The sequence below is a fragment of the Balaenoptera borealis genome, assembly GCF_965194805.1.
Source record: "Balaenoptera borealis genome assembly, chromosome: 11".
In the NCBI taxonomy this organism is placed as follows: Eukaryota; Metazoa; Chordata; class Mammalia; order Artiodactyla; family Balaenopteridae; genus Balaenoptera; species Balaenoptera borealis.
This window is the reverse complement of record NC_138868.1, coordinates 23,112,317-23,131,297: the sequence shown is the minus strand read 5'-3', so window position 1 is coordinate 23,131,297 and position 18,981 is coordinate 23,112,317. Positions and strand designations below refer to the sequence as shown.

The window sequence follows — 18,981 nt, the reverse complement described above, 5'->3', positions numbered from 1 at the left end:
CAGGATAACTCTGGGAAGCAGCATCTGGCACTCTAATCAGGCTTTAGGCCACTTCGGATTCTGGGCTGTGCCAACATCTGCCATTTTGTCATTATCATATTGAAAAAGAACTTTTTTCCTATCTTCTTCTGCCAAGAGATTTTGTTTGTGCTGTTTTTTAAAAAAATGATAAAAGCATTTGTACGAAGCCCTTCGGGGTCTTTGGAGTGAAATAGTACTTACTCTTGTGAAACTGCTTTCAAGGTTTAGGAAGGAGTCTTAAACTGTAGGTTCAGTCAGAGAGAGAACAAGTTCTTTTCTGAATCTTTCCATATTTTAAAAATGAAAGCTTTATGTTTATGAAAGGACGAAGTTTTGAAAGAGTAAACAAGAAATTGTGTTAGATCTGAGACCTCAACCATCGTTCCACATCAGCATCAGAAGCTGGGACTTCATTATATTTTGCTCTTTATTTTGAAGGAGTTTCATCTGGTTATTTGTCAAATAACCTGGTGTTTTATTGGAAATGGCAGAGGAGTACACTGAGTGATTATAAGAACAAACAGAACTTGTCCTTACGGAACATCTGTTCTTCCCAGACATCACTGTGGTTTTCAAGTATGTAAATCAATAGATTATTACAGTAGTGTTGTGCTGAGTACACGGTATTTTCTCAGGAAATACTAGGTTTAGGCTGTGCCAGACTTAAAGGATAAGCAAGGAGAACTGAAACTATTCCGCCTCTTATTAGAACAGGGCACTGAGGAATGGCAGGGAGCCACTGGAAGTCTGCTTGCCTCTAACTTTGATGAAGTTTGAAGAACCCTTTCATTCCTCCTCACTCCTGTTTCCAAGCATCTCCATGCCTATCTTGCTCCACGCTGCTGCCACTGCTTGTCTCCGCCCTAGGACTGATGATTTTACAGCCATAACTGTGGCTGTAAAATAGGAAGAAGTCAGGGAGGGTAAGTCCTAAGACCATTTTGTCCTCACTTCTGTGGCCTGGCATCGTACTGGTTACTCCAGCAGTGTTCCTATAACCCTCCCACCACCTTCCTTACTCAGCCCCTCAGCCCCTCCACCCCCAGCAGCCAAGGCGAGTGCTTCATATCAGAGTTTGCAGGGATTTGTTGGGGGCACAAGGCAGGGGTCACCCGTCCCAGTAGTAGCTAATTAGGAGTCATGGGTGCTGGTGCAGGAGGCAGTAGAGAGAGCTGGCCTGAGCTGGTGGTGTTTGCTAATAAATCCCTTTGAAAGAAAAAGTGGTGCATTAAATATTTGTGTTTTCCCTCTCTGGCTTATTGAGCTAATGCTGTATTATAGGCTAGGCTACCTTATCTCTGCTCCCCAACAGTATTTCTGTGTTAATGTCCTATAGATATCCCTACAAGTCTTTTTTTTTTTTTAATAAATTTATTTGTTTATTTATTTGGCTGCGTTGGGACTTCGTTGCTGCCCGTGGGCTTTCTCTAGTTGCGGCGCGTGGGCTTTCTCTAGTTGCGGTGAGCGGGCTTCTCACTGCGGTGGCTTCTCTTGTCGCGGAGCACAGGCTCTAGGCGCGTGAGCTTCAGTAGTTGTGGCTCGCGGGCTCTAGGGCGCAGGCTCAGTAGTTGTGGCGCACGGGCTTAGTTGCTCTGCGGCATGTGGGATCTTCGCGGAACACGGCCTGAACCCGTGCCTCCTGCTTTGGCAGGTGGATTCTTAGCCACTGTGCCACCAGAGAAGTCCCCCTACAAGTCTTAATTCTACCAGTGATGAGGTATTCAGAAGCAAACAGAGGATTCTGGCTGCCTTGACACCAGGCCGAGATCATTAGAACAACAAGAATCTTTACTGATTTTGAAGCCATGCAACCAGTCGCTCAAGAGAAACAAACATGCCACTTCGGTGGGTTAGGCTGTTTTGTAACCCCTTCAGTTAGATACCTGCCCAGGTTGCTCACAAATAAAACAAACCCATGTCTCCAGAATCTTTCCATGGTGGAGTATTGTAAGGGGATGGAACAGGGTGCCCTAATCTGACAGTAGCTTGATTTCTGCCACTTGGCCTCTTTTGAATCCCTTAGTCACTCTTCTAGTGATCCTTGAAGTAGATTCCTGTGTTTTGCTATTGTCATTTACAGCAAGGGAATTCTAGTTTTAGTATGTGCCGTGCACCCTGGGTTCTTCTTGTACTGTTGTAAACTTTTCTTCTTTGTCTCCTTTCTGGGATTTTAAATTTTCTTTTTTTTTCTGCTTTATTCTTCTATTCTCTAAGAACCCTCTCCCTTCATTTACTCTACTGTTCTAAGTTGCACAGCAGTGAGTGCTGGATTAGGAAGGCCTGGGTTCACATCCCCACTCTGCTACTTACCAGATGTGTAACTTTGAACAAATTATTTAATCTCTCTGTAGGCCTTGGTTTCTTCACCTGTAAAATGGGGATACTAACAGTACCTACCTCTAGGGTTGTTGTGAAGCTTAAATGAGATTTATGAGATGCATAATAAAAGACAGTCTAACCCTCAAGTAAGTGTTAACTCTTATTTATTTTAATATTGCTGCTAATATTAAAAATAATTTTATGGCTTAAACCACTGCCCCAGTGTAATCGACTACCACCTCTTTACCTATCGCTGTAATCTCCCTCCCACATTTTAGCCTACATTTGCAGTTGCCTCTGGGACATTTCCCTCACAGTTTCCACTGGCACCTCAAATGCAGCATGGACAAAGGTTAATTCATTCTCTCTCATCTGAATTTGTCCCCCACATTTCTGTTAATGGCATCATGTTATCAGAATTTTCTCTTAATTTAGGATGAATCTTAGACTCTTTCCTTATACTAAGGACATAATCATGAATGTGCAAAGATTTAGCACAAATGTATTCATTGTTTATAGTTTTAAATAGTTGAGAATAGGAATTGGTTAAATAAACTATGTTAAATATATACAGTGGAATTCTCTATAATCATTAAAATTATGCAGAATGTGCAATAGTATGGAAAAATATTGCTCTCAAGTTGACTTATAATATGGTATGTACAGTACAATTCCATTTGACTTTTAGAAGTTTATGGGTGAATAGATAAAAGATGAGAAAAATAGCCACTGAAAAAATTTTGTTGCATCTTTTCTGTCTTGTAGGATTATGAGTGATATTCTAATTTTAATCTTTTTCTTTTACAAATTTTCTAAAATCATCCATACATTGCCTCCATATTTTTAAAAAAACCCTCAAATTTAGAAAAAAAACGAGATCGGTAATGTCCAAGAGTCTTGCAAATACTTTATTGAGCTTTTAACAATGGCTGAGAACAGTGCTGGATACAAACTTATAAATGTTTGTTGAATAGTGAATGAAATAGTGTTATCTTTCTATGCGTTTTTAGAAATAACTTTATAGGTTAAGAGTGTTTAACGCTTCAAGCATTCAGTTTGTAGATTTTTTTGAAAAGTATTTTTTTTGTTTGGAAGAAAGATTCTCAATAAACACAAAATAAACTAGACTGGATGTGGTGGGTGTTTTCTAATATTATGTAATTTATCATTTCAGATAATGTGACCAAAAGAGGAGCCTTTGGAACCAATTCTTCAGAAAACAATTTTACTTCAGTAAAATTTACTCAGAGAAATGAACCAAATGATCACCATCTTAGCAATAAAGCCATCTTTCTTCGTACTTCGTCACAGTGTTCAGAAGAGGAACAGGTAATACCATAGGCACATTTACAGAAACAGAGAAAAAAAATTCATCATGAATTAAAAAAAAAGAAAGAGACCATAATAAGAAACATCAGACAGCTATTGGATCAGTAACTCAGACTCCTAATTTTAGAAGGAGTGCCTTTGGGATACTTTACTGAAAATCATCATTAGATTTCATGATTTCAACAGCCAACTTTTATGATAGTAACTTAATTATCCCCAATTTTTGTTAAAAACCTCTTAAGGATCTGCCATCTACAGATTTTTCTTGAAATTATGTCTATATTTTAGCTTGTCCTCTGGGACAAAAGAGTTCTTTTTTATAATTCTCTATGTAAATGAGAGTTTCTTTTACCTGTCCTGGATTCGTGTCCTTCAGACTTAAAGTAGAATATGTTATCTTGGTTCTTCCAAGATGTGGTCAATAAATAAATGTTAGATGCTCTATTCCTAATCTTCAAGACTTCATAGACTATATTCACATTCTCTTTAGCTATGGTTTGTAACTATCAAGGAATCCTAGTGGAAGCTGTTCTATTTTTTAAGCCATTTGAGTTTCTACTTTGTATGTCATCGTGTATCCCCTGTGATATCGTGGACAGAATTGTATATGAGAATGTGGTTTTATGCAAGGGAGAAAAATCTCCATATTAGAAGTGTGTTTATATACAGCGAAGGGCTATAATTCTTTAATTTATAACTTCTTTCCAGTGAGGTGATTATGGGACAAGAACTTTTCTTTCTAGAGGATTCACTGTCTACTGGCAATCATTGGCAATGGGAATTACATTTTCTATTGAGTCTTTAACCAGTGTGTGAGAGGCAAAGAATTGTTCCACGGTATTTTTTCCTAGTAACTTGAAAATGTTGTATTAGCATTCTCTGATTTGTCCTTCAGAGATTCATTGGGATGGGATGGGAGCTGGGGTAATGAGGTGCGGAGTGTTCATATTTTACACATGAAAAAATTGAGGTTAAATAATTTATCCTAGGTTACACTGTAGATGAGTCTAGAAGACAGAAGTAGAAGTCAGACCTCCTGGAACCTATTCCCTGACGGCTGCTATGACTTAGTGAATCTGCTGTCACTAAGGTGTCATGGTTTGTCACGCATAGCTAATTAACAGAAAACGGAAAGGGAATTTTAGTGCCTGAAGGGCTACAAGATCAGCTCCTTTATTTTCAGTTGTTTCATGTTCCCATCAATATGTCCTCAATGTTTTTTGTTTGTTTTCCCAGATAGTGATGGATGAAGGCCAAAAAGTTGGCAGTTCCTTTCAAGGTGATCTGAATCGGGCAGGAAAGGTAAAGGTAAGGCATGATTCGATTTTATTCCATGGCCAAAACCCAAAAAGAGCATAAAAACGATAAAAACCTCACAGGACTCATTTGCTGTCTGTCATACAAATTTGGAGAATTCAGCAGATTTTGTCTATATGCTTTAAAAAAGAAAAGTGGTGTTTGATTATCTTAAACTGTCCTTGGTTGGCTGGGTTCTGGATCTTTTTTCCTCAAAGCTTTACAAGTGGAAGGGGTGCTTCAATAGAGGAACATGACTCTCGTCCCCTTGAACATATACCATTAGTTAAGAGAAATGACAATATAACAGATTCTCAAGTTTTAGTACTGAAACCATCATATGGAAGATAAATTTTTGCGTCACTTGGAAGTCAAAAAATAACTGTAGTTATGTACTTCGAAGTAATGGAAGCTACAAGCCATGGTCTGGCAGGTAGAGAGTGGGGAAGAAAGACCCAGGCTGTGTTTTGAATTCCAATGATGAGATCTAAATTTATAATTTTATGGTATTTTGTTATGTACATGTTTTAGGTCATAAGCATAAAAGGCATTTTGACATCATGCCTTTACCAGATCTGCCTTGGTGCCAGTGGTGAAATCATTTGTTTATTCACACTCTTTGATATTCACCTGAGATGAATTGGTTCATGTCTGAAGTGTTACCATTTTGTTAATCTAAAATGTCTCATTGTCACCTTGCAGTGGAAAGCAACATTGAAATGCTGCTACTGTCTGTAAAGGTCATTTGCTCTGCTTTTTACCTTTGAAGTAATTTTCAGTTTTATTTGCTCGAAAGAGAGAACACTTGATTTTTTGCCCTGTTCACCTCTCTTGTGATTACCTGGGGCAGGATGATTTTGTCTTGAATGAACCTTCTCCCCTGCTTTCTTTAGTTTCTACTCTCTTGCTGGAGTTTAAAGCACACTGTTATGAGAATAGCCAGACCCACCACCATCATTTGCTTGAGGAGCAAAAGCAATAAAACAAAACCAAAAAACAGAAACACTGTTTCAGACTGTCTTGATGGTGGTATATATTCTGGGATAGAATCAGGAACAAAAACTTTTCAAAAACTTCCCAGACTGTTTTTTCCCTTTCAGTATAGAGATCTTACTGTGGTGCCTACGAAATCCAGGCCAACTTCCAGATTGAGTGCTTCTTTCAGATGTCTCTAGGAAAGCACAGTGAACACAAAGATCTCTATCTGGGACTCAAAAGTTAATGAGAAAAGGGGATTCAGTTGCTCACTTGAGTGTTGTGGAAGTGGATTCACTGATTTTTAATTGCATTTTTTTTCTCTAGGTCTAGTTTGCATAAAGATGATGTTAATCCTTTTCTAGGTAGACAACTTCCTTGATTTAGAAGATTTGGACTTGGATGAAGAGATTAAGCCCCAAATGAGTAAGGGTATGCTTTCTGTTTCCTTTCTACACTGCTTGACCTCTTTCTAGAAACTACAAATAAGACTTTAGACAGCTTTTCTTTTCTTTCTTTTTTTGGGGGGCAATGCTTACCTCTACTTTCCCTGAGACAGGAAAAACTGGAGTCCTGCAGTCTCTTTTTCGATAATAAAGATTTCAGCTGAAAGGTCAAACAAAACTTGTTGAAGGTTGTAATGTCTTTGGTCTTAAATGAAGGAAAAGTGTTCTTCCTCCCACCCCACCCATTTACCATTTGATTGATTTTTGGATAATTGTCTCAGAGTCATTTAAGTCAAACCCTTATTTCTTAGAAGCACCATGTTGTAAATTGAGATTATTTTTGAGTGCTACTTAAAATATCAGTTGATCATAAAAATCATAAAAATTATGAGAATTGATCATAAAATAAACAAAAAGAAAATAAAATCCAAATCTTTGCTTTTATAAATATTTATTAATATGTAAACCAAACAATTAAAACTAAAGCTATAGTGTGAATGTTTCTTCTGGGGCTTTCCCTGAGGTTTATGTAGATGAGGCCTGTTCCTTTCTTGGTTAACGTTTCTGTGTAAGCCTAGGTATCCTTTGTTGCTCAAAGGGGCTTTGAAATATGTTCAAAATTTGAGTTACTTGTTTTGAAAACTCTCATTCCTAATTTAATATGCAAGAATATCTCAAAATTAGTTGCATGTTAGGGAAGGGGCAGTTTCCATGGGGGTTTGGTTGTTGGTGTTTGATTGTTGTTTACAGTCCTTAGGTGGTCATAAACAGCGATTATGGTCATTATTGTTGGGGAAGAGGGCTTCTTTATAATCACACAGGAGCTAAAGTGCAGGGTGTAGTTGGTTGGGGGATGGCCACTGTCTGTAAACTGACTGTATAAGCCTCTGCTTTGGCTTCTCTGTTTGCCTGAATTTGAGAGGCTTTGGTAATTGGAAGCAATTAACATTTTTATTCTGCTTCCAAACATCACACTACTCCACTGAAGACACTGTTACTCAAGCACTCTGTTAACCAGTAGACTTTGCAGATTTTTTTCCGTACTTGCTTGGTTCAAGGGAGATCAGAGATCTAACAGAATCACAGAGGTTCTCTTAACTTTAATGCCTTAGGCATCTCTGAATTTCTTTATTAGAGCAGTTTAGAGGCTCTGATTGGATTAGAAGGGATTGCTGAGGATTCATGAGGAAGCCAGATTTGTGGAGCAAGCACACTGTTTCTGGGTTTTGGGTGATTTGGGGAAAGGGAACAGATTCCTGGGTCCTGTTCCTAAGAAGGAGTCTAACTCAGAAGGGCTTTTGTGGCATCTAGTGATCTGCATTTTTAACTACTACCCCCAGGGGATTCTGATATAGTTCATCTGTGGATGATACTTGGAGTCTGCTTGTATACCTTTGCAACATAAAATTAATTTCATAGGAGGGCACAAAAGTGCACAGGTTGAACATTTTTGTGATGGTTTAAACTTCTTGCTTTCTGCCAGTAATGAGAAGGTCTGTATACTGACATAATCCTACATAGCCAGCGAATCTGATTTTGGTTGTATCAAATTAGTCTTCTTACCTTTTCCATTATTTTCACATTGTTTTCTTTAAACAGTTTTTTTTTTTTTTTTTTTTTTGGCTGCGTTGGGTCTTTCTCTAGTTGAGGCACGCGGGGGCTACTCTTCGCTGTGGTGCATGTGCTTCTCATTGCGGTGGCTTCCCTTGTTGTGCAGCACGGGCTCTAGGTGCACAGGCTCCAGGAGTTGCAGCACGCAGGCTCAGTAGTCGTGGCACCCAGGCCCGAGAGCACACAGGCTTCAGTAGTTGCAGCGGGCAGGCTCAGTAGTTGCAGCTCATGGGCTCTAGAGCGCAGGCTCAGTAGTTGGGGCACACAGGCTTAGCTGCTCCGTGGCATGTGGGATCTTCCCGGACCAGGGATCAAACCTGTGTCCCCTGCATTGGCAGGTGGATTCTCAACCACTGTACCACCAGGGAAGTCCCTCTTTAACCATCTTTGAAGGTTTTTTTTTTTTTTTTTACCAGATCTGTTTCTGTTGTTTAAAAAATTGCAAAGAAATGTCTCACTAGTATGATTTTTCTGGAAATCAGATAACAGGTAGTTTTGCATTTGTGTATAAAAGCTTACTGAGGCTGAACCAAGTCTCAGTGGACTTGGATGAGCTAGTCAGGACCTTCCCAGGTGTAAAATAATGTGAAAAGCCAAGGCTAAAAAGCAAACTAGGCTTCAGTGATCTATTCCAATTACCAAAAAGACCACCAAGCTTCACAATTTTCATAATGCACAATCTGGGTCATTTGAAAGGAAAGAAGATAGAAATAGTTGTGCCAGGGTGGATTTTAGATTGCGTCTGATTTGTATTACACTTCACAAATGGGAGCAGAAGGTGAATATTTATATCAGATGGGAAACGTGACATTTTAAACAGGCAAGTTACTTGTATAATTTTGGCAGCTGAGAGGTTTACTGATTAGATTCTGTTATTATTGTTTAAGCAACAGATTTGCCTGGGGCAACGAGGAAGTGAGTTGCGTATTGTTTTTCTACCACTGACTTTATTTGTTCACCTTTTTCATTTTCATAAATATTCTCCAAGATTCAGGCGCTTGTTTCTGTCCTGGTATTTGGCTTATTGTTTTGGCAGCCCAGGTGGAGATAGTTTTTCCAAGCAGACAACTCAGTGCCGTGCTATTGACCAGTTGTTGGAGGGAACCTTGGCCACAGAGTTTGGTGCCCTGTGTTTATTTGACGTCACATTAACCATTTTTTCCTCCTTTGAGATAAGACAGTTAACCTGATGGTTAGTTACTGTCATGCTCCAGACTGTTACCCGGAAAGATTATTATTTGGAATAGGTATTAGTTATTATGCTTTGGCCACTGGAGTAGGAAGAATCTTCTGGTCGTCTTTATTTTTTACCCCCTCAGTTGGCCCGGCGTGTTCTCTGGATGAGTGCAGAAGGTCAAAGAGACTTTTTTGAGGTCTACTTTTCAGAATTATACTGTCTTATACAAGTTTCTTGACCAGTGGGTATACTTATGCTATGGTTGATTGTGTTGGATGAAAACGAGCAACTGATTCCTGCTCAAAGATTGGCAGCCTTATTTGATTTTCATTTTCAAGCTCTCCAGTACTCCCAGTTCTAATGAAGGCATCATTTTCTCTCTCTCTCCCTCTTATTTTAAAAAATTCTTTCCTTATCTGCAACTTTAAGGCTTTATGTAGCCTATGAATGACCTGGACTCTTATTCAAAGATATTTAACGACTGTGACTGGATCCTGGAATAAAATAAAGAATAAAACAGATCTGGTTCCTGTCCTTATGGAAATTCATAGTTTATTGGAAGAATCAGACATATCACAAATATGTAATTACATATGCTCTAGATCTCATGAGAGCACATGGCAGGGGAATTTAATTTGTCCATGGATCAGAGAAAGTGTTGAGAGCCTGAGATCTAAAGGATGAGTAATTATTAACTGGGTGAGGGGTGGGTAAGAGAATATAGGAACATCATAAGAACAGTGTGTGTAAAGGTCCTGAGCTAGGAGAAGATGGCATATTTCAGCCAACATAGAGTTTAGGCATTTCATTTACTTTCCACTTGGGACTGTTAAAAATCATTCTTTCATTGCTTAGAAGATCACTAAGAGATCATTGAGAGGGAAAAATCCTTGCTTCGAAATGTTCCTCTATCCCTGTTCCTCCAGTTTTGTTTTTTTTTAATGTGCAAACTTATCCATCTAATAAATTCAAACTTGAAAGCTATATCAACCACAAAGGCAAATGCTTCCACTCCATTCCTGAGAAGAGAACAGAATTGGGATGATAATTCCACCCTTTCAATAATTCCCCTATTTATTTCTCCCCAAAGGAAAAGGAAGGCATTATCTAATTGGAGAGATTAGGGAAAAAAACTGATGTGTATGGATGAGACATTTTGTTTCTTCTTTTGGGTTCATGCTGTTTGGAAGGTGTATGTCCTCTCTTCTGTGCCTGTGTCACCTTTCTTACAGTAGACACACTTTAAAAGGGGCCCAGGTCTGCCTTACATGGTGGTTTTAAACCTGAGAGATACACTGGAATCACTTGAGGAGCTTAAAAAAAACCCGACAATACCTGGATCCTGCCTTTGGAGATCCTTTCCCAGTAGTCTGGTGTGTGTCCTGGGCATTGGCAGTTTTTAAAGCTTCCCAGGTGACTCTAACATGCAATTGAAGCTGAGAACCATCTCTAGACAAATGTCTGGAGGTATCACTCTCTGAGCCCCTACTCTAAGGGCTCTAGCGATGTGAAGAGGTTCTCCTTATACCTGGCTGGATTCATGTCATCTCTGCAGACTCCCTGTCAGGTGGGATAGTCCAAGGTCTAGACTTGGAAGGAAAGTTTGATAAATAAGAGGCCAAATTGTGACTGCAGGACAAGCTCTATTTTCAAAGTCAGCTCCATTAGTTATAAAGCTCATATTTTGATCCCCATCTTTTTGACTCCTGTATGGATTTTTCTTTTATTTCTGTATTTAAAGTAGAGGGATATGATTTATTATCACTGTCAAATGCCAACTCCACCCATGAAGTAACTCTTCCCTGATCTTCCTGACCTTCTCCTTGGATGGGCAGTAGTCTTCCTCTGTTTACATTTCCACTTTTATTTATTTTGCAGTTATTTTTTTTTCTCAAAGTAAGTTTTCATTAATGTGTCTCTTGAAAGTGGCATATGGTTTATTCATATGCATGTACACACACACACACACATACACACACAAATAAAACTTCATCTTCTAATTGGAGTGTTTAATCCATTTACATTTAATGTAGCTGCTGATATATTTGGCTTTAAATCTCTTATCTTACTATTTTGTTTTCTACTTGTCCTGCAGTTATATGTTCTTTTCTTCACTCATTTTTTGCTTATCTTGGATTAATCGAGTATTATCGTATTATTGTTTCATTGCCCCCTATTTTTGCTGGGTAGAGAATTCTAGGTTTGTAATTATTTTTTTTTCAGAATTTGTAAGACGCTATTCTATTCTGTTATGGTGTTAATTTTTCCTCTATTGAAAACTGTCGAAAAACCAAATGTCAATCTGACTGTTGTATGTTGGAAGATAATATGTTTTTTACCTCATTTGACTACTTTTATGATTTTCTCTTTGTTTTTGTTTTTCAGTAATTTCACTATGCCCCGGCATTGTTAACTTTGTATTTGTTCTGCTTGGGGTTTGTAGATTCCTGTAAATGTTAGGAAATTCTCAGTTCTTATGTCTTCAAATATTACCTGTGCCCAGACTTTTCACCATGTCCCACATATCACTTATGCTCTTTCCTGCATTTTCCATCCTTTTTTTTTTCCTTTCTTTCTTCAGTCCAAATATTTTCTACTATCTATGTTCTAGTTCAGTAATCCTTTCTTGAATTGTATCAAATATGATGTTAAAGCCATCAATATTTCAGTTATTATAGTTTTCAAGAGGTCTGGAATATCTATTTTTATAGATTTTAGTTCCCTGCCAAAATTCTCCATTTTTGTAATATATTTATTGGAATATATTAATCAATTATTTTAAAGTTCATGTCTCATAATTCCAATAACTGAGATGTCCTGTGAGTCCATTTATATTATTAATTTTCCCTTTTGATCTGGTGTCTTTGTATACCTGGAAATTTTTGTTTGAATGCTGAACATTGTATATAAAATATTATGTGTTTTATAATATTACCTAATGCTCTGGATGATTATCTTAATCTTGTTTTAGAAAAGCTTCTCTTCAACATTTTGCTAGCAGTTAGAGTAGTCATAGGTCATCTTAATCCAATATGGGATTGAGCTGATTTGGTGACTGGGTTTCAGGCTTTATGAGGGCTGCTCTACTTCTAGTTCTTGCTTACTGCTAGGGTGTAGCCCTTCAAGGTAAATTACAGCCCCTCCTTCTTGGACATCCTGAACTCTATTTTTTATCTTCACAGCACTGTGAACCTGTTGGTAGTTCTGCTAAGCTTCTCAGCCTCTTAGCCTATTTCTTCTTCACTTCTTGGTTTTTCAGCCTCTGCTTACAAATCAGTAAATGCCATAAGGTGAAAAACAGCTTAGACTCTTAGACTCACTCTCACTACTTTCCTTCTCTCCAGGATCTTGGCCTCTCAAGTTCTGGGCTTCCCTGGTTGCTCTCTAATGCCTTTAAGTAGTTGATTTTTTTATCATATATTCAGCTTTTCTAATGTTCTTGGTGGGAGGGTCAGATTCATATTAAATGTGGTCTGGGAGCTCCTTGGAAAACCCCAAGGTCTGAAGGTCAAATAAATTGACGTTTGCACTGATGTTGCAAAAGCAATGATGGGTAAAGATGCTAGTAACTTAGTGTGAATCAAGGTAGAAGCACCAAACTATACTAGTAGTCACTGTAGTCTTCACTGTCCTGAATTTGTAGTTAAAACAAATGCCAGTGTCCATTGCAAATGTCCTTGATGAAGTGGTAAAAATTATTAATTTTATTAAACCTTGATGCTTGAGTATACCTCTTCTGCTGCATACTGAAATACAACAGTTGTATTTCACATATACATGAAATACATGAAAATTTTTTCATGGAAAAAATGAAAAACACTTTTTCATGAAAAAACACTTGTGCAATTGAGTGGTGTGCTGAACTTGTTTCGTTTTGTTTTGTTTTTTCTTTCATGGATCAACGTTTTTACTTGAAACAATGACTGACAAAGTATAGTTCTCAAAAAGGAATGAAGTGAGCCCATCTCTACAAGACAACAGCTGACAGTATTCATTGCCAATGATAAAATTGGCAATGGATCAAGTGAAAATTGGATTTTTGGAAAACTTACATCCAGTACTGTGAGCTTGACAGCTTCCCAATATTTAAAGCCTTTTCTGATAAAATTGGTAATGTTAACTAATGTGATTTTTAATTGCATAATGAAATATGTCAACATTTGAAAGATCTGCATAACACAGTGAACCACCATTTTCCAAATAACCAATGTATGATGACAAAATCATGCACAGGAGCGCAATTCATTCAACATGTAAGATAGACCAATGGATTTTAACATAAGAGTATGAAAAATTTACTGAAAGGGTTTCATATTGCCCAATGAAATTATTTTTAAAACCTTTATCATTTGTCAATATCTAGTTTGTATCAAAGAATAATATCCCCAGTTATATAAAAGGAGTATTAAAATAGTCCTCCCCTTTCCAGCTACATATCTGTGTGAGACTGGAGTTTCTTCATTTTCATCAACTGAAACAGCATATTCCAAAAATTCAATGCAGAGGCAAATATAGAATCCAGCTTTCTTCTATTTAAGACAGACATTTAAAAGATTCAGATAATGTAAAACAATGCTTCTCTTCTATTTTCTTTGTTTTTGGAAAAGAGGTTTTTTAAATAAAAATATTTATTTTAATATATGATAGTATTATTTTAATGATTCAATAATCAAATATTTGAAAATTTGTATTTTAATGATTCAATAAGCAAATATTTGAAATTTTAATTTCTAATATGGTAAATATTGATAGATATAACTCCCATAAACAACAGCTCTTTGGGGTCTTCAAAAAATTTTAAGAACAAGAACCACTGATATAAACTATCATAGCTGGAAGCTATGTGCAGAGGAGGCCTGAGTGCATATCTTATCTGTATTCTTTTTGGTCTTGAGGAACACCTGAAATTTCAGGAAAGTTTGGCCATTTCTACATGGCAACAAAGGAATGGATTGGTTAATTTTTATAAATATGACGGGCAGACTAAATATTATTATTGTCTAGATTATCAGATGTCACATAGATGGCTTACTTTTTAATGTTGTATTAAATTACATGATTATAACCTTTGACTTGCTGGTCATTGGCTAAATACAGAAAGACAAATGGCACAAACACATAGTTTATAAATGTTGGACATTCTTGTCATGTAGTTGAGAAAGAGGTTGAAATGCTTTCAACCAGGCTTGCCATCCAACATCAAGATTCGTTTCTGAGAGTTGCCTTAACTCTACAAAGCACATCAGTCAAGATGGTGGTATTTAGCTAAGAAGGAAACTAATTGTTTTAGAAACAATAAGGTCAGATGAAGTGTCTTAAAGATAAGATTTCAGTTGGGAAAGCTTCGCAGAGAACTTCAGAAATTCCATTCCCCACCATCAATGAATACAATCATTTTCCCCCTGAGAGAATGAATATATAAATAACCCATCAGTGATTGTAAAATGGCTAAAAGATAAGGTATCTTTCTTTATGACTTGTGTCTTATCAGACTATTCGTGTCCATATTGATTTCACTCTTTTTTAAAATCTGTCCTATTTAGAGTTAAAGCAGTTCAATTTTTGTGTTGATTATTCCCTGATTTTATGTATAAAAATCCTACTCCTGTAAAAAAAATTTAGTTTTTGAGGGAAAGGACTGTACATATTTTGCATCATTCACAATGTCCTATGGATAGGTAGACTCTTCATACTTGCTGTTCAGTTTAAAAGTTGAGATGCAGGAAATTAATTTCCTTTCTGCAAGTATGTGCTGAGAATTTACTACATATAAGGTGTCGTGTTAGGCTCCAACAGCTATGCGTTTGTGCATTTTACTATTACACTGGAGAAACAAATGACAGGAATGGGAAATGCAGTGGATACTGAGTCATACTGTTTTGAAAGAATTGTACCCATGGCAGTGGAATTCTTATGAAAGAAACCATTTTTGTTGAAAACCCTCCCTTCTTCGCAAACACATGAGGGATGTGAAGAGTTTCAGCAAAGGAATTGCAGAGTTGTCCCTCCTGGTGCACAGTACTGTCCATCAGATTTTAAATAGCTCTGAAAGCAGAATTGATTTTGATTTCACATTCAAAGGGATGTTTGCACTGGCAGCCAATGGGTATGGTAGATATTGGTTTTCGCATTAAGAGGCTTGAACCTTTCTCTTCTTGCCTCTCTTGTTGGCAGGCCCCTAACCAGTGAGGGAGATTAGCTTTGGACTCATAACGGGATACTTTAGAAAGCCAGTTTTTCCACCAACCTTATTGAATTTAAAAATATTACTTCTCTGGGACTTCCCTGGTGGCGCAGTGGTTAAGAATCCGCCTGCCAGTGCAGGGGACACGGGTTCGATCCCGGGTCCGGGAAGATCTCACATGCCACGGGGCAACTAAGCCCGTGCGCCACAACTACTGAGCCCACGTGCTGCAATTACTGAAGCCCATGCTCCTAGAGCCCGTGCTCCACAACAGGAGAAGCCACCACAATGAGAAGCCCACGCACCACAATGAAGAGTAGCCCCCGCTCCCCGCAATTAGAGAAAGCCCGCACACAGCAACGAAGACCCAACGCAGCCAAGATAAATAAATAAATTAATTAATTTTAAAAAATTTTAAAAAAGAAATATATATTTAAAAATATTACTTCTGGTTATAAAATTGTAAAATGCCCTGAACACTTACTAATCATGCTAATGTGCTAGCGTAGTGACATTTCTTGGCCCTGAGTTTGGAGGTACAATCTGATAGATTTTAAATAATATATGTGATGAAAATGCTTACTTAAAAGTAAGTTCATGATGTGACATCATGAGCTAGGAGCACGGGCTCCGCAGACAGACTGCAGCTGTGGCGCCTTGAGTGAGGTGACTGGGGTGACTCTCAGTGTTAGAGCTCATTGCCTGTAAAACAGGAAATAATAGAGTTGTTGAGAGGATTGGCTGAGTTAATGCATGTAAAATGCCAGCTATTATTATTGTTCTTATTTCTCCTAATTAATCAGGTCATATTCTATGATTTCAATAATTAATCATAGTAGAAGTTCCTTCTTCACCATCCCCCTGCCCACGTGCTCAGTTTCTAGGCTGTTTGCCATGTTCTCTGTTGCTGAAGTCTTAAGAATTTTGTAATCATGTCTTTTGTGAAGGTGATAGCTGTAGTGGTGAGAGATGTATTTCAAATAAGTTTCAGTTTTTGAATATCAATACCTGCTCAGTTATCTCCCCATACATGCTGCCCTTGGCAACAACCAAGGCATGACTGTTGTTAATTAATCACTTCCACTGAGAACTTAATTAGTGTCTTAATTAGGATCATCATTGAATAGCAGGCAGCAGCGTCTTGCGCCAGCTGCAAGTTATTGGTTGCAGCCCTTCTGGTCCCGTGAAAACTTAGACGGAGGAGGGATCCTGTTGTGCTTCTGTTTGTTTTTCTGTCTTCAGAGAAAGCTGCGGAAGGTCATCAGTTGTCTGTGATGCATCCATGTTCTGTCACACGTGCAAAAATAAGGAAACACATCCACTTCTAATGGATCGATCAGAAAACCAAGATTGGCTTTTGAATTCTTGTGATTGTGCTAAACAAGCCGGAAACACGTTGTTGTTGTTGTTTGCATGCGTTGAGAAGTAGGCCATGCATTCTGAGTATGACAGAGTATTTCATTTTTCTGCTGGAAGTTAAAGTTCCTTCCTTCTGGCATCATTGTTTTTTAATATGTTTTTTTGAAATATTGCCGTATTGTTACAGGATGAAATCAGCACTCCATTTTCTTTCTCTTCACCCCCTCAGGAAAATATGGCAAAATGAGGCAAAAGTAGCATCTTCTTGACTTATTTTCCTGTAGAAGTAGAAATTGGGTTGAGGGTGAGAGGCGTGATCAAGTTATTCCTAAAACAACATTTCTCCCAGACGTTTTGGATGGATTGTAACACTGCAACTATAAAATAAAAACTCATGCACTGACGACTTCTATTTTATAGAAAGGAGAATCCCTTGAGTCAAGTTCCCAAGTGAGGACAGGCATTGTGAAATGGACCTGCTTTACTTGAGCATATTCGCTCATTTTTTTTGACTATCATAGACTTTTAGATGATTTAGGTCAATTGTGGACTTGGTGAAGGGATCAAGTGAAATATTTTGTATTCGACAGATTTGCTGCTGCTTCCAGGAGAGGTGGAGCAGGACATGAGCATGAGTGTTCCTTCTTACATTCCTTCCGCGCCTCTTACCTCTGGAGTGAAGCCAAGGCCCACTGGAAAAGGAGCAGACAAACAAAGGGAAGAGGTACTCCACAGGGAATTCAATCCTCTTGAAATTGCCTTGATTTTGTAACTAGTCCTTTCCGAGAAATGCCACTATACCCGTGTGCTTCTGTATTTTTCTGAGATTTGGGAAGATTTACAATTCAGGTTGCTTAATTGGGTCCCTCTCACTGCCATCTCTCTCTAATGTGTATAATCCCTTTTAAACACACAGAGCGAGCAATTATGTTTTTACGTGGAAACTATGTTTGTGTCATGATGTTCGCCATGCTACAGGGACAGCGCTACTTGGGGACTCCGCAAGAGAAAGGATGGAAAGTTTTCTTATCTCTTTGAGTCTGCACTGGCCACTTTTCTTTTTATTATTGTTTCCAAGGTCCTAAAAACATTTTGTATTAGTTAAGGTAAGGCCAGGCTGCTATAGTAGGGAATCCCAACAATAAATCAGTGGCTGAAAGGAAATAGAAGTTTATTTCTCTAATGTCTCATTTCAGTCTGTAGAGAGCCTTTAAAGTGAGCAGTGGTTCTGTTCCCTGGGGCCACCAGGGCCCAGGTTCCTTCTCTCTGGATCTCCACTGCACCTCAGGACATTGTCCTCATGTGCATATTCCAAGTCAGGTCACCGTCCTACCTGGAGGGGCAAGGGATGAGAGCATGGGGGCAGCAGGTTCCCCCAAGGCTTAGGACTCAGGGCTCTTCATCTCTGCTCACATTCCATTGGCAACCACTTAGTCGCATGTTCCTATCTGGTCACTGGGGAGGCTGGGAAATGTCATCTAGACATGTGCTTCACCAGCACAGGAGAATGGAATCTGCCACATGTTAACGCTCCCAAATGCACAACTTGAAAGCCATCTTTCACCATCATTTGCAACTCATCTACATATACTTAACAAACATGCACCAACCAAGGCTGCAGACGGTGCTGGGTAGTGACCTTTATCACCTTTATTACTCTAGCATAAAAGGGGATCGGGCACAAGAAGTTGTTAAGGGCTCTTTATTATTGCTTCCTAATAAAAGCACTAGGGTGTTTCATGATTATTTAGTTGTTTGGGTACTAGTCTTGTCACTTCACGATATTCTGTTACGGAAGCAGTCATTCAATCAGAAGTAATCCACAAATTTCAATTTTAAATTGCCCTTTTCTCATAGAACTTTTGTTCACTGACATCACAGAAGTCTATCTAGGATGCTTGCAGACTTATATTAAACCCCAAATTGTTTACCAGATAAACTTGCGGAGATAGCCACCTTTCAATGTGCTTTTTGAATTATAGATTGCTTTCTCTGAGTATTAAGAAACTATAATTGCAAGGTGATTTCTAGCAGGAATCAGTTTCTTTTAAAGACTTGTTCATGTTCTTGACTTCAGTTGTGACCATACAAATGATTGGACCAGCCAGTGGTCAATGGCACCTAGTGCCATTATAGAAATTGTTACAAAATGGTTTTAGTTGATGGGTTAAAAAAAAAAAAATGGAATGATTTGTGGAATCAATCATATATCCAGTAAAATGCTAGTTAAAACCCTGTGTATGGTTGTATCTTTAAAAGGAGTA

General features: G+C 38.2%; 1 protein-coding gene and 1 long non-coding RNA gene across 4 annotated transcripts in view; one reads left to right on the top strand and one right to left on the bottom strand.

Moving 5' to 3' along the window:
* LOC309606585 overlaps positions 1–18,981 on the bottom strand; it is a 257,753-nt gene that overhangs the window by 211,728 nt on the left and 27,044 nt on the right. The window lies entirely within an intron of this gene.
* The window catches only part of IFTAP (intraflagellar transport associated protein), a 59,255-nt gene that overhangs the window by 33,743 nt on the left and 6,531 nt on the right, over positions 1–18,981 (top strand). The window contains exons 3-7 of one of the 3 annotated variants that reach the window (XM_082343862.1): positions 460–597; positions 3,515–3,669; positions 4,906–4,977; positions 6,306–6,366; positions 17,308–17,441. In XM_082343862.1, coding sequence (XP_082199988.1) covers positions 460–597; positions 3,515–3,669; positions 4,906–4,977; positions 6,306–6,366; positions 17,308–17,441 — 560 coding nt within the window. Of the gene's footprint in view, positions 1–459; positions 598–3,514; positions 3,670–4,905; positions 4,978–6,305; positions 6,373–17,307; positions 17,442–18,981 lie in introns of all 3 variants that reach the window. The other 2 variants (XM_082343861.1, XM_082343863.1) reach the window with 2 other exon arrangements.